At 47.9% G+C, this 11,204-nt stretch overlaps 1 protein-coding gene across 2 annotated transcripts; it reads left to right on the top strand.

The window, feature by feature from the left end:
- Positions 1-1,088: 1,088 nt before the first annotated feature.
- Positions 1,089-7,557, top strand: LOC141108405 (uncharacterized). Of its 2 annotated transcripts, none has more exons than XM_073599997.1 (2): positions 1,089-2,138; positions 4,737-7,557. In XM_073599997.1, exons 1-2 carry the CDS (start codon positions 1,712-1,714, stop codon positions 5,306-5,308), a joined length of 999 nt encoding a protein of 332 aa, XP_073456098.1. In that variant the 5' UTR covers positions 1,089-1,711; the 3' UTR covers positions 5,309-7,557. The 2 variants fall into 2 exon arrangements, with proteins under 2 accessions (XP_073456098.1, XP_073456097.1); XM_073599996.1 differs by having other exon boundaries at positions 1,104-2,138; positions 5,788-7,550.
- Positions 7,558-11,204: the final 3,647 nt, after the last annotated feature.

The following is an 11,204-nucleotide window of genomic DNA, read 5'->3' on the forward strand; positions in this document are numbered from 1 at the left end:
CTTTTTATCCATTTGTAATTGAGGTTTTAATAAACCTACCTTTTTTGATCCGCACTATTGGAGCCTCTCCCTCTCTTCCTTTTTATACATCGTTGTTTTTGATGCGAGTTGCTCTTGATGAGAGTTGCTGTTGAGGTTCTTTCCGAGATGTCTGTCTTCTGGTCGGGTCAAGTTCACTGAGATCCTTTGGAGCCATCCGTAGAAGACTCTGGACCCCTACTTACATCAGAGAGTGCCACGGATTTGATCTTTAAGCATTTATGATTCGGTGTCGCTGAAATCCGGGTCCACCTGCTCTGGTAAGAGTACTCATTTGTTTCATTTTTCTGGATTCACCAGTGTGGATGTCTCACATTATTTCCTGCACGTCAAGGAAGATTATCTCTCCATTGTTTGAGGACTTGTATTTGTTTGCCTTCCCATTTCCTGGTTAGGATTTGGGGTCAGAGACTCACAGTCACATCCTTATATATGTTGGACTTTATATGTATTGTTTTTACTGTATTTCACTTATTATTTGTGCACACATTTTGTTAAGCACTACATTTTCTTCACACGGTTCTATAAAGTATTGGGCTGAATATAAATGCACGCTTCACATATTTATTTGTAAAAAAAAATAAAAACCATTTATCATTTTCCTTACACTTCACAATTAAGTGCCACTTTTGTGTTTGGTCTATCACATTAAAATCCCAATAAATACATTTATCTTTTTGGTTGTAACATGACAAAATGTGGAAAATGTCAAGGGGTATGAATACTTTTTCAAGGCACTGTACCTGGCAATCGTTTCTGTTGTTTGGCTAACAGAGGGTTACTTTGAACTTTTGTTTTCCAAGACATTAAGTATTAATAAGAAATAAAGGATCCTTGTGTTGCAATAAAAGCCTTTATTTTTATTTGTTGGCTAACAGAGGGTTACTTTCAACTTTTGTTTTCCATGACCTGAAGTATTAATAAGAAATAAAGGATCCATGTGTTGCAATAAAAGCCTTTATTTATCTTGGACATATGACATACAAGCACAGCTACTGCTGGCAATAAATTACAATCAAATTCAGCCAGGTGGATGCAGAATAAGTGAGTCCTGTAGCAAGGGAACGAAGGAATCAGCGGAGGGACAGCATGAAATGTGCGGACTGCACAGTCACGCTGTTAGCTAGGTCTCTTTAAGAGAAGGGGAGTGGTCCTGGCAGGGGAGGCGATCAGGAGGAATTAGTTGGGTGAACAGGGGAAGTGACGTCAGTGGTGAGCGGCGGGGAAGAAGATTACACACTCTCCCACCGCTCTGTTTTAACTTTTTTTTTGTCTTAACTTTCTAATGGAGATCTCAGCGATGGAGGAGTTGATAATGCGGCTGAGAGAGGCGGCTGCAGAGCGAGGGGGCGAATGGCTGCAGGCTCAAGTGGCGGCGGTGATACAGGAGAGCGGAGCGGCGGCGAACGGGGGGGGCCCTGAGACTCCACGTGCACGGCCGCCGGCGCGTTTCAGCCCTGACACTGCACCTGGTGGTCAGAGTTGATTGACTGAAGTGAGAAGATCGGTACATCCACCCCCCAGTGAGAGACAGGCACAAGGCAGCAGGGATGGTAATGAGAAGAAGACCCAGCGTAGAGGCAGGAGTGGAGGTAAGGGGGAGCCCAGTGGAGCACATGGCTCTGCCCCCCCGGCTCGTCTGAGATGCCAGGAGCAGGCGGCCGGAGATGTGATGGAGGGTACAAGCAACCAGACGGCCCAGCGTAAGAGGAGCGAGCCCCAGGGGGCTGGCCATGTACCCGAAGCGGCCAGCAGCCCTGCAATTTCCAGAGGGAGGATGAGAAGCACAGTGACGTGGGTGAGCGGAGGTGGAGAAAGTGCGGCGGCGGCCCAGATCAGTCAGAGACGCAGAAGTCCATCAAGGCGGGCAACGCACGGGTCTGGCAGTACACCGCAGAGAGCTGGAAGAGAGAGACAACGCAGACCCACGGCACCCAGAGCAGGTCCTTCTGGGGTGCAGACAGCGGTTGTTCAGCGAGCGGAGGTCAGCGACAGATCGGAGGGTGAGCTGTCCGGGTCGGAGAGGGACCAGGAACAGGGGACTACCGCAGCGGTGGATTCGGGAATGGCGGCTGATGGGCCCAGTCCTGGGCAGCCTGGTGAGTGCATTTCCACTTTATCTGTTTCTGCTTTATTAGAAAAGTTGTTAGAACAGGGAAAAAACAAGGGGTCCCCTGGGGGGAGTAGTTCAGCGGGGGCAAGAGTAGTTAGGCCCCCTACAGAACAGCCCAAGGAAGCAGGATTACAGGATTTACTGGTGGGTTTGCGGGCATTAGTACAGCGCTTTGAACCTACAGCGGGTGTCGGTCCGTCCCCGGCGCAGGCGTGGGCTACACCGCAGGGGACCGCAGGTACGACTGCGGCCACTCTACCGGCGACAGGGTTGGCCGGGAACACGGCGGTTACTTCGGTGACGGGTGTGGTGTCAGCAGAGGTCGATCCGCCTACAACATCGGCTGGCGTGCCAGCCCTGGAAGGTCAGGAAAAATCGGCTGAGAAAAAGGCAGAGTCGGTTAGGTTGGCGGATTCCGCGAGAAACGAGGTTTATGTCTGTTTTGAGGGCCCACTTGGAGCGCATCTCAAGACAGAGGTAAAAGAAAAAATTTGGAAAGGCGAATATGTGGAGATATTCACATTGTTGCCATTTGAAAAGTTCAATCTGGATAGATTGAAGCTGGAGTTGAATAAGAAGGAGGATGAGGAAAAACGCAGATATAGGTTGATCCCGCGTACTTTTTCCAACTGGCTGCAGGCATTCGCCATCTTAGCTAGTGTGATTGGGGAAAAGTACCCGGAGCACTGCTCGGCTTTGTTCGTATACTTGGAGGCCATTAGTGAGGCGCACCGGACGTATGGTGGGATAGCGTGGCTACGGTATGACGAGCAGTTTCAACAACGGATGGCTGTCCGACCGTCGCTACGCTGGCATCATAAGGATATCAGCCTGTGGATGAAGCTTATGACAGCGGCGAGGGCTCCCTCACAGTTTTTTCAGGCAGGGGTCGGAGGTAACACAGCTCCAGGACAACCGACTGACAAAAAATGGGGCTTCTGTTGGCAGTTCAACGAGGGCTCATGTAAGTATGGGGCAAACTACCGATTTAAGTACACCTGCTCCGGCTGCGGGGGTTCGCATGCATTGTCCAAGTGCTTTAGAAGAGGGAAGGGGCGTGGCGGAGAGCCTGCGAATAAAAGGGACGACGCCGGTGCGGGTGGAAAGGATGCGTCCTTTCCTCAGTAGGTACCCCGACCGCAAAGCGGCCCAATTGTTAGACGCAGGATTCGCGTTTGGTTTTAAAATTCCGTGCTCATTGACGGCTGCCCCTCCTATGGCGACGAATTTACGTTCAGCCCTGCTGCATCCAACGGTGGTTTCAGAAAAAATTGAAAAAGAGGTAAGTTTAGGCCGCATGTCCGGCCCTTTTACTTCCGTTCCTCTTCAGGGCTTGGTGGTATCCCCATTGGGGGTAGTTCCCAAGAAAGAGCCAAACAAATTCAGGTTGATTCACCACCTTTCCTTTCCGAAGGGTGGGTCGGTCAATGACTCAATTGCGCCAGAGGAGTGTGCGGTTACGTATACTTCTTTTGACGCCGCGATATCTTGGGTGCGTCGTTACGGACAGGGGTCGTTGATGGCCAAAGCGGATATTGAATCTGCTTTCCGACTTTTGCCGGTTCACCCGGACAGCTTTCGACTGCTGGGCTGTGCATGGAATGGGGCGTACTACGTGGATCGGTGCCTCCTGATGGGATGCTCCATTTCTTGCGCTTTATTTGAAACATTCAGCTCATTCTTGGAATGGGTGGTTCATGACGTATCTGGGATCAACTCGATTCTGCACTATCTTGACGATTTCTTGTGCGTCGGCCCACCGTGTTTCAATATTTGTGCCGTCCTATTGGGAACTTTGCAGCATATAGCGGAGCGTTTTGGGGTGCCACTAGCTCCGGAAAAAACTGAAGGCCCTAAGTCCAGCATCGTGTTCCTGGGAATTGAGGCCGATTCCTTGGGAATGGAGTGCCGACTACCAGCGGACAAATTGGAAAGTCTCAAGGCGGAGGTACGTGAGACCACCGGTAGGCGCAAGGTGCAGTTGCGGCAGCTGCAATCGTTATTGGGGAAGCTGAATTTTGCTTGCCGAATAATTCCCATGGGTAGGGTGTTTTGCCGACGGTTGTCGGCTGCCACGGCCGGGGTTCACTCTCCCACTCACTTCGTGAGTCTGAAGAAGGAGCACAGGGACGATTTGTGTATATGGCATGAATTCCTGGAATCATTTAATGGACGCTCCCTTTGGATGTCAGGTCCCATTAGTAATTGGGACCTCGAATTATTCACGGACGCGGCAGGCTCGACAGGTTACGGGGCTGTCTTTCAAAGACATTGGAGTGCCGCTCGATGGCCCCAGGCTTGGGGGGAAGCTGGGTTTTTAAAAAACCTTGTCCTCCTGGAATTGTTTCCAATTGTGGTAGCAATGGAAATATGGGGGGAATCATTCCGTAACTTGAAGGTGCGGCTCAACTGCGACAACCTGGGGGTTGTCCAGGTGATCAACCGGCTGTCGGCCAAGTCAGAGCCGGTGGTCAGGTTGTTGAGATATTTAGTGTTGCGCTGTTTGAAATTTAATGTTTTCATCTACGCTGTACACTTACCAGGGGTTGAGAACACCTTGGCTGATGCTCTGTCTCGTTTCCAGTGGGACAGGTTTCGGGAATTGGCACCAGACGCATAGCAGCAGGGGGTTACCTGCCCGGACTGGATGTGGAACGTTGCCTTGGGAACGTGGCAGGGTGGATTCAGCGCTCCGTGAGTAAGGCCACGTGGGACGCCTACTCTAAGGTATGGCAGGAGTGGTTAACATGTTTGCAAAGTTTGGACATCGACCCTGAGGGCCCGGAGGTCACACAGGCGGTTCTTTACTTTATTAATCTGGGTTTTGAAGGGGAGGTTTCGGCATCGGCCATTGATAAGAAATTGGCAGGTCTTGCCTTTCTTTTTAAATTACAAGGGCGACGGGATTATACAAAAGAATTTTGGGTGAAGCAAGCGGTAAAAGGATACAGGAAAGAGCACAGGATGAGGGATGGTCGGCGCCCTGTGTCTTTTACTATGCTACAGGGCCTATTCTTTCATATTTCGTCCATTTGTGTGTCTGAATACGAAAGTGCCTTAGCGTTAAGGGTTAGCGAGCTAGTCAGCCCGTCCAAGCGGGCACAAGGGGGGCTGCAGTGGGAGGACTTCGAAGGAGTGTTCGAAGGATTCGGTTAGGATTTGGATAAAACGGTCAAAAACGGATCAGTTTGGGAAGGGGGTTCAGTTGGAAGTTTTTCGCATTTTGGAATCCACCGTTTGTCTGGTAAGAGCGGTGCAATCATTCCGGGACTTACGGCCTAGGTTATCGGGCTCCTTTTTGATGCACGCAGATGGGTTGGCCTTGTCCAAGTTTCAATTTATAGCGGTGTTCAAAAAGTGTTTAGAGGCGGCTGGGTACGATCCCAATAGTTATTCCTCACATTCTTTCCGCATCGGCGCTGCTACAGAGGCAGCCAAAGCCGGGCTTAATGCGGAGGCGGTGAAGCGCATAGGCAGGTGGGATTCTGACAGGTTCAGGCTCTATATTCACCCTCATTTGCTGTAGTTAAATAAAAAAAAAAAAAAGGGGTTAGTTTGGGGGGTTGATTTTGGGGGTTTAGTGCTTGTTATAGGGAGGGTGCTTACTGTTTTGTTTGTCATCTTCTGTTTCACAGGTGGAGAGGTGGGCTTGGTTTGGATTCTGGGACACTCCTTCGTCTTCTGGGGGGCCAAACGAGCTGATGTTCAGCCTAACGGGAGGCAATTGGGTATTCCAAGGCAGGAAGCGCAGGTCAGATGGATCGGGGTACCGGGCATGCTTTGGAGTAGGGTAAGGTCTGAAGTCCACAGGTTCGCCCATTGGGACAGGGCACCAAATGTCTTGGTGCTACATGTTGGTGGGAATGACATGGAATCTAGGTCAATGAGGGATTTAATTCAGGACATTAAATGCGATGTTCTATGGCTACAGGCGGCATTCCCAGGTATGGTCATTGTGTGGTCAGATATGGTAGGCAGAACATCTTGGCGATGGGCTTGGTCAGCTAAAAAGGTTGATAGGGCCAGGGTAAAAGTAAATAAAGAAGTCAGCAGGTTCATTATACGTAATGGGGGGGTGACGATAAGGCATAGAGAGTTAGAGGTGGACACATGGAGGTACCTTAGGAGTGATGGGGTGCACCTTAACGAAGTTGGCACAGACCTTTGGGCTCTGGGCCTGCAGGGGGGGATAGAGCGGGCTTTGAGGGTGTGGAGGTGCTCGCAAGGGTAAGGTTTTACCCCTTGCAGGCGGTGGCAGTGGTTTGGGTCTGTGTGGAGGAGGAGATGTGTGTTATATTGAGAGATAGCATGGTTGGTACCCATATGTAATATGGGGATTTATCTGGTACTTTCCGGTTACCAGTGGCTAACCAGGAAGGGGTAAAGTTAGGTCACTGCGAAGGTTGGGTACTGTCTCGCTGTCCGGGGGTTGCGACTCGAGGCCTAAAAGTTTATTGAAGTTTATCGCAGTGACCAGTAGTTGTGTTCCCCTTCAAGACCCCAAGAGAATACTAACGGTTATTTAAAATTATTTAAAATGTTATTTATTTAGTTTTATGGTCATTTTAATAAAAGGCCGTTAAGGCCATTTACTCCAATACCTTGTTGAGTCATTTGTGGGAAGGTTTGGAGGGTGGAGAGCATGGTAAAGGGTTATTCGTGGACTGGTAAGTAAGTCCTTCACATGTCAAGTGAGTCCTGCAGCAAGGGAACAAAGGGATCAGCGGAGGGACAGCATGACATGTGCGGACTGCACAGTCACGCTGTTAGCTAGGTCTCTTTAAGAGAAGGGGAGTGGTCCTGGCAGGGGAGGCGCTCAGGAGGAATTAGTTGGGTGAACAGGGGGAAGTGACGTCAGTGGTGAGCGGCGGGGAAGAAGATTCCCACCCACCCTCCCTGGTTTTTGGTAAATAGGAATGGGGGGCTGCGGTGAGGGCCTGGGCAGTGGTTTGGATCTGTGTGGAGGAGGAGATATATGTTATATTGAGATATAGCATGGTTGGTACCCATATGTAATATGGGGATTTATCTGGTACCTTCCGGTTACCAGTGGCTAACCAGGAAGGGGTAAAGTTAGGTCACTGCGAAGGTTGGGTACTGTCTCGCTGTCCGGGGGTTGCAACTCGAGGCCTAAAAGTTTATTGAAGTTTATCGCAGTGACCAGTGGTTGTGTTCCCCTTCAAGACCCCAAGAGAATACTAACGGTTATTTAAAATGATTTAAAATGTTATTTATTTAGTTTTATGGTAATTTTAATAAAAGGCCGTTAAGGCCATTTACTCCAATACCTTGTTGAGTCATTTGTGGGAAGGTTTGGAGGGTGGAGAGCATGGTAAAGGGGTATTCGAGGACTGGTAAGTAAGTCCTTCACATGTCATGCTTTCTCGGCTTATGCTTTCTCGGCTCCTCTCTCCTTTCTGTGTCTCTCTATGCCATTTGGTAAACTCAATCACTTCTCATCAGGTTTGGTTCTCACCATGTATATATAAATAGAAAAAAGGGGATCCTCCATAGCGTAACTCCACACACAGATAACACATGAAATGCTGTACAGGCAATGAAAAATATCAAGTCTGGAAATGTCGCTTTTTTTTTTTTTTTTTTTTTGTAAAGTAATTGCAATCGCTTCAGTACGCAAGATCTTACGACGGGCTAAATGCAATAACACTTGTTCTAGCTGATGGCTATAAAAGAATATACCCAGTTATATGGATTATTCTCTTTTACACTTTAGTAGTGGTATACTTGTGCTTTTTGGCTTATATGACCTGCACTTAATCCCCAAACAAGTCATTCAGAGTGCAAAAGTAAGTTGGAAGCATCCTGATGGAACTCTGAAGCAGCTCAGTGCAGCTCAGAAGATCCTCAAACAACTAAAGAGCAAATGAAAGCATTCTGTATTTGCCTTGCTTATGTCCGATACCTTTTATACAAGCCCACACACAGTGGTTCCAAAGGCTAACTGTTTTTTTACTTTATTGCATTCCCTGCATTAAGACAAAAAATACCTTGCTAACTGTTTCCCCCTAAACACATGTCTGACTCCTGTTACCTTTTGCACTGCTCCTCCACTTCTTGGTCTCACCGGATATACAGGCAGCAGCGCGAGACATAGGTTCCTGCTGCTGTCAGTCAAACTCCCGCAAAGAAGGAGCTGGGGCATGGCTTACCGGGGCTGTGAGCGTCTATGGACACACACAGCCCAGCACGGGTGCCCCCATAGCACATGGTTTGCTTTGGGGACACCTGCAAGAATAAGGGGTGGACAGCTACAGCAGGGAATCACCAAGGAAGAGGTAAATGACCACTCTATGCAGGGGCATTGCTAGGTCTACAAAAGATCATAGCAGCAAAGTAAAGAAAGTCATATGCTTGGGCGGGCATACACATGTATATAATATGTGACTGCGGACATGGTACAGATGCCAGAGGCTGCGGACATGGTACAGATGTCAGAGGCTGCGGACATGGTACAGATGTCAGAGGCTGCGGACATGGTACAGGACAGAGGCTGCGGACATGGTACAGGACAGAGGCTGCGGACATGGTACAGAACAGAGGCTGCAGACATGGTAGAGATAATCAGAGACTGCAGATGGACTACACAAGATAATCAGAAACTGCGGATGGACTACACGAGATAATCGGAGACTGCGAATGGATTACAGGAGATAATGGGAGACTGCGGATGGATTACAGGAGATAATCAAAGACTGCGTATGGATTAAGGAGATAATCAGAGACTGCGGAGATAATTGGAGACTGTGGATGGATTACAGAAGATAATCGGAGACTGTGGATGGACTACAGGAGATAACCAGAGACTGCGGATGGATTAACCTTATCTTAGGGTCCCTACTCCCCTCTTACATCAGTGACCCCCTGCAGATTCTTTTCAGCAGATGGCAGGGCAGTCTGATTGTGGCATGGAGCTGTCATGCACTGACCTTAACTTTCTGGTGCATTTCAGGGCACTGAGGGTAGGAATTGGTCTTCTTCTCCTCACGCTCCTTGCAGTACATTTTACATTGTGAAAAGGCTCCTTTATGTCACTGAGCCCAGCTGAGAGGTCAGCGAACCGCTCTGCCCCCTGCCCAAGCCGAGGAGTCAGCGCACCGCCTCACCCGAGCCGAGACAAGATGTCAGCGGACCATCCCGCCCCCTCCAAGCCGAAATGCCAGCGGACAGCCCTCCCAAAGCTAAGATGCCAGCAGAGCAGCCGGTCCCGCCCGAGCCAAAATCTAAGGCAGCCTGGAGGGAGGAGGGGGGAGCAGGGAGCATGACAGAGGCAGTGGCTGGACCTACACAGGAGCTTGCCTTGTTCCTGTCCATTGACCATTACAGACCGGACGGGGACGAGTGTAAAGCTCCCTTTTTTCACAGACATAACTCTGCTCCGGGGGGGGGTTCAGACACCCCAAACCCCTCCCCCTTATCTACGTCCATGCCCAGTAAGAGACTCAGGGCAATGGGCCCCAGATTCGGGGCTATAGCCCCAGAAGGCACCCCCTAGCGACGCCACTGACTCCACTGTGCTATAGCGTTGCACAGAGCAGGTAATTATAACATATTTTTATTTTATAATTTTAGGATACCAGCTAAGCAAGAGAGAAACAATCAATTAAAGCTGGACCCCACACATACAGCCAAATACTCAGTTGATATACATATAGGGGTGTTGTTTTCCTGCCAAAGGATTGTATCTCTATCCATCCAGCACTGAGATTTACACAGTCCTGCCAGATGGTGACATCATTTTTCTCAAATGCAGTCAAGAAAATACAGCATGGTCACCTACCTGCACCCCAGCCTATGATTTCACAGTGAAGCAACAGACTGATGAAATCATTCCTTTGCTCATTCTGTTCTCTTGTCAGATTGTTCCCTTTCAGCAAATGTGAATTAATAAAAATCTGCATGCATTGGTGTTTTTCAGTAGGGATGAGCTTTCTGTTCGGGTCGAACATGAGTTCAACTCAAACATTGGCTGTTCGCCCGTTTGTCGAAAACAGAACATTATGGGCCATTCGCGCCAAATTTGAGCTGCGTGTAATGACCCATAATGCACTGCGGGAGCGCAGTGCATTGCTGTGTGATGATTGACCAGAGCATGCACCATGACCTACATGCTTTGGCCAATCACAGCGCCCTCAGCTAAGAGCCATAATTGGCCAAAAGGCAGGGTGCCTTTGGCCAATCATGGCTCATGGGGACTAAGTTCACGCCCCACACTATATAAGGCCGCCTGCACGTTGGCCTCATGTACTGTGTCGTTGGCGTGGACGGAGAGAGAGTGTCATTTAGATTGAGCAGGCAGATTAATCAGTTAGCTGCAGTGTATTTAATATATATATACAGTCAGTCTCGAATATACAGTATATATATATATCCACTGCATACAGTTATATACAGATAGTCTCATATATATATATATATATATATATATATATATATATATATATAAATATGTATCCACTGTATCCAGTTTGGCTATATCTCACTGCAGGCCTTTCCTGGTGTACTGTTTATAATATACTTTAGGCAGGCAGGTGATTCAGTTAGCTGCAGTGTATTTTATATATATATATATATATATATATATATATATATATATATATATATATATATATATATATACACACAGATAGTCTTGTGTGTGTGTGTATATATATATATATATATATATATATATATTATATATATATCCATACAGTTTAGCTATACCTCACTGCAGGCCATTCCTGGTGTACGGTTTCTAATATTCTTTAGGCAGGCAGGTGATTCAGTTAGCTGCAGTGTATTTAATATATATATATATATACAACAATATACAACTCTCGTGTGTGTATATATATATATATATATATATATATATATATCCTCTGTATCCAGTTTAGCTACTGTATATCTGACTGCAGGCCATTCCTGGTGTACTGTTTCTAATATACTTCAGGTGGTGTACACAGTATACAGTGCTGTGCACCCATAGTGCAGTTGCTCATACTTTTCTGGTGGTCAATACAGTACACCCATAGTTGTTATTAAACTTCTG

Source organism: Aquarana catesbeiana, linkage group LG09 (genome assembly GCF_042186555.1).
Source record: "Aquarana catesbeiana isolate 2022-GZ linkage group LG09, ASM4218655v1, whole genome shotgun sequence".
Lineage (NCBI taxonomy): Eukaryota > Metazoa > Chordata > Amphibia > Anura > Ranidae > Aquarana > Aquarana catesbeiana.

What these genes read in the sequence shown, in the direction of transcription:
- LOC141108405 (XM_073599996.1), top strand. Translation starts at nt 1,712, where the DNA reads ATGGAGGGTACAAGCAACCAGACGGCCCAGCGTAAGAGGAGCGAGCCC. An exon ending in GCCCAGTCCTGGGCAGCCTG is followed by an intron (nt 2,139 to 5,787) that starts GTGAGTGCATTT and finishes TCTGTTTCACAG; the next exon opens with GTGGAGAGGTGGGCTTGGTT.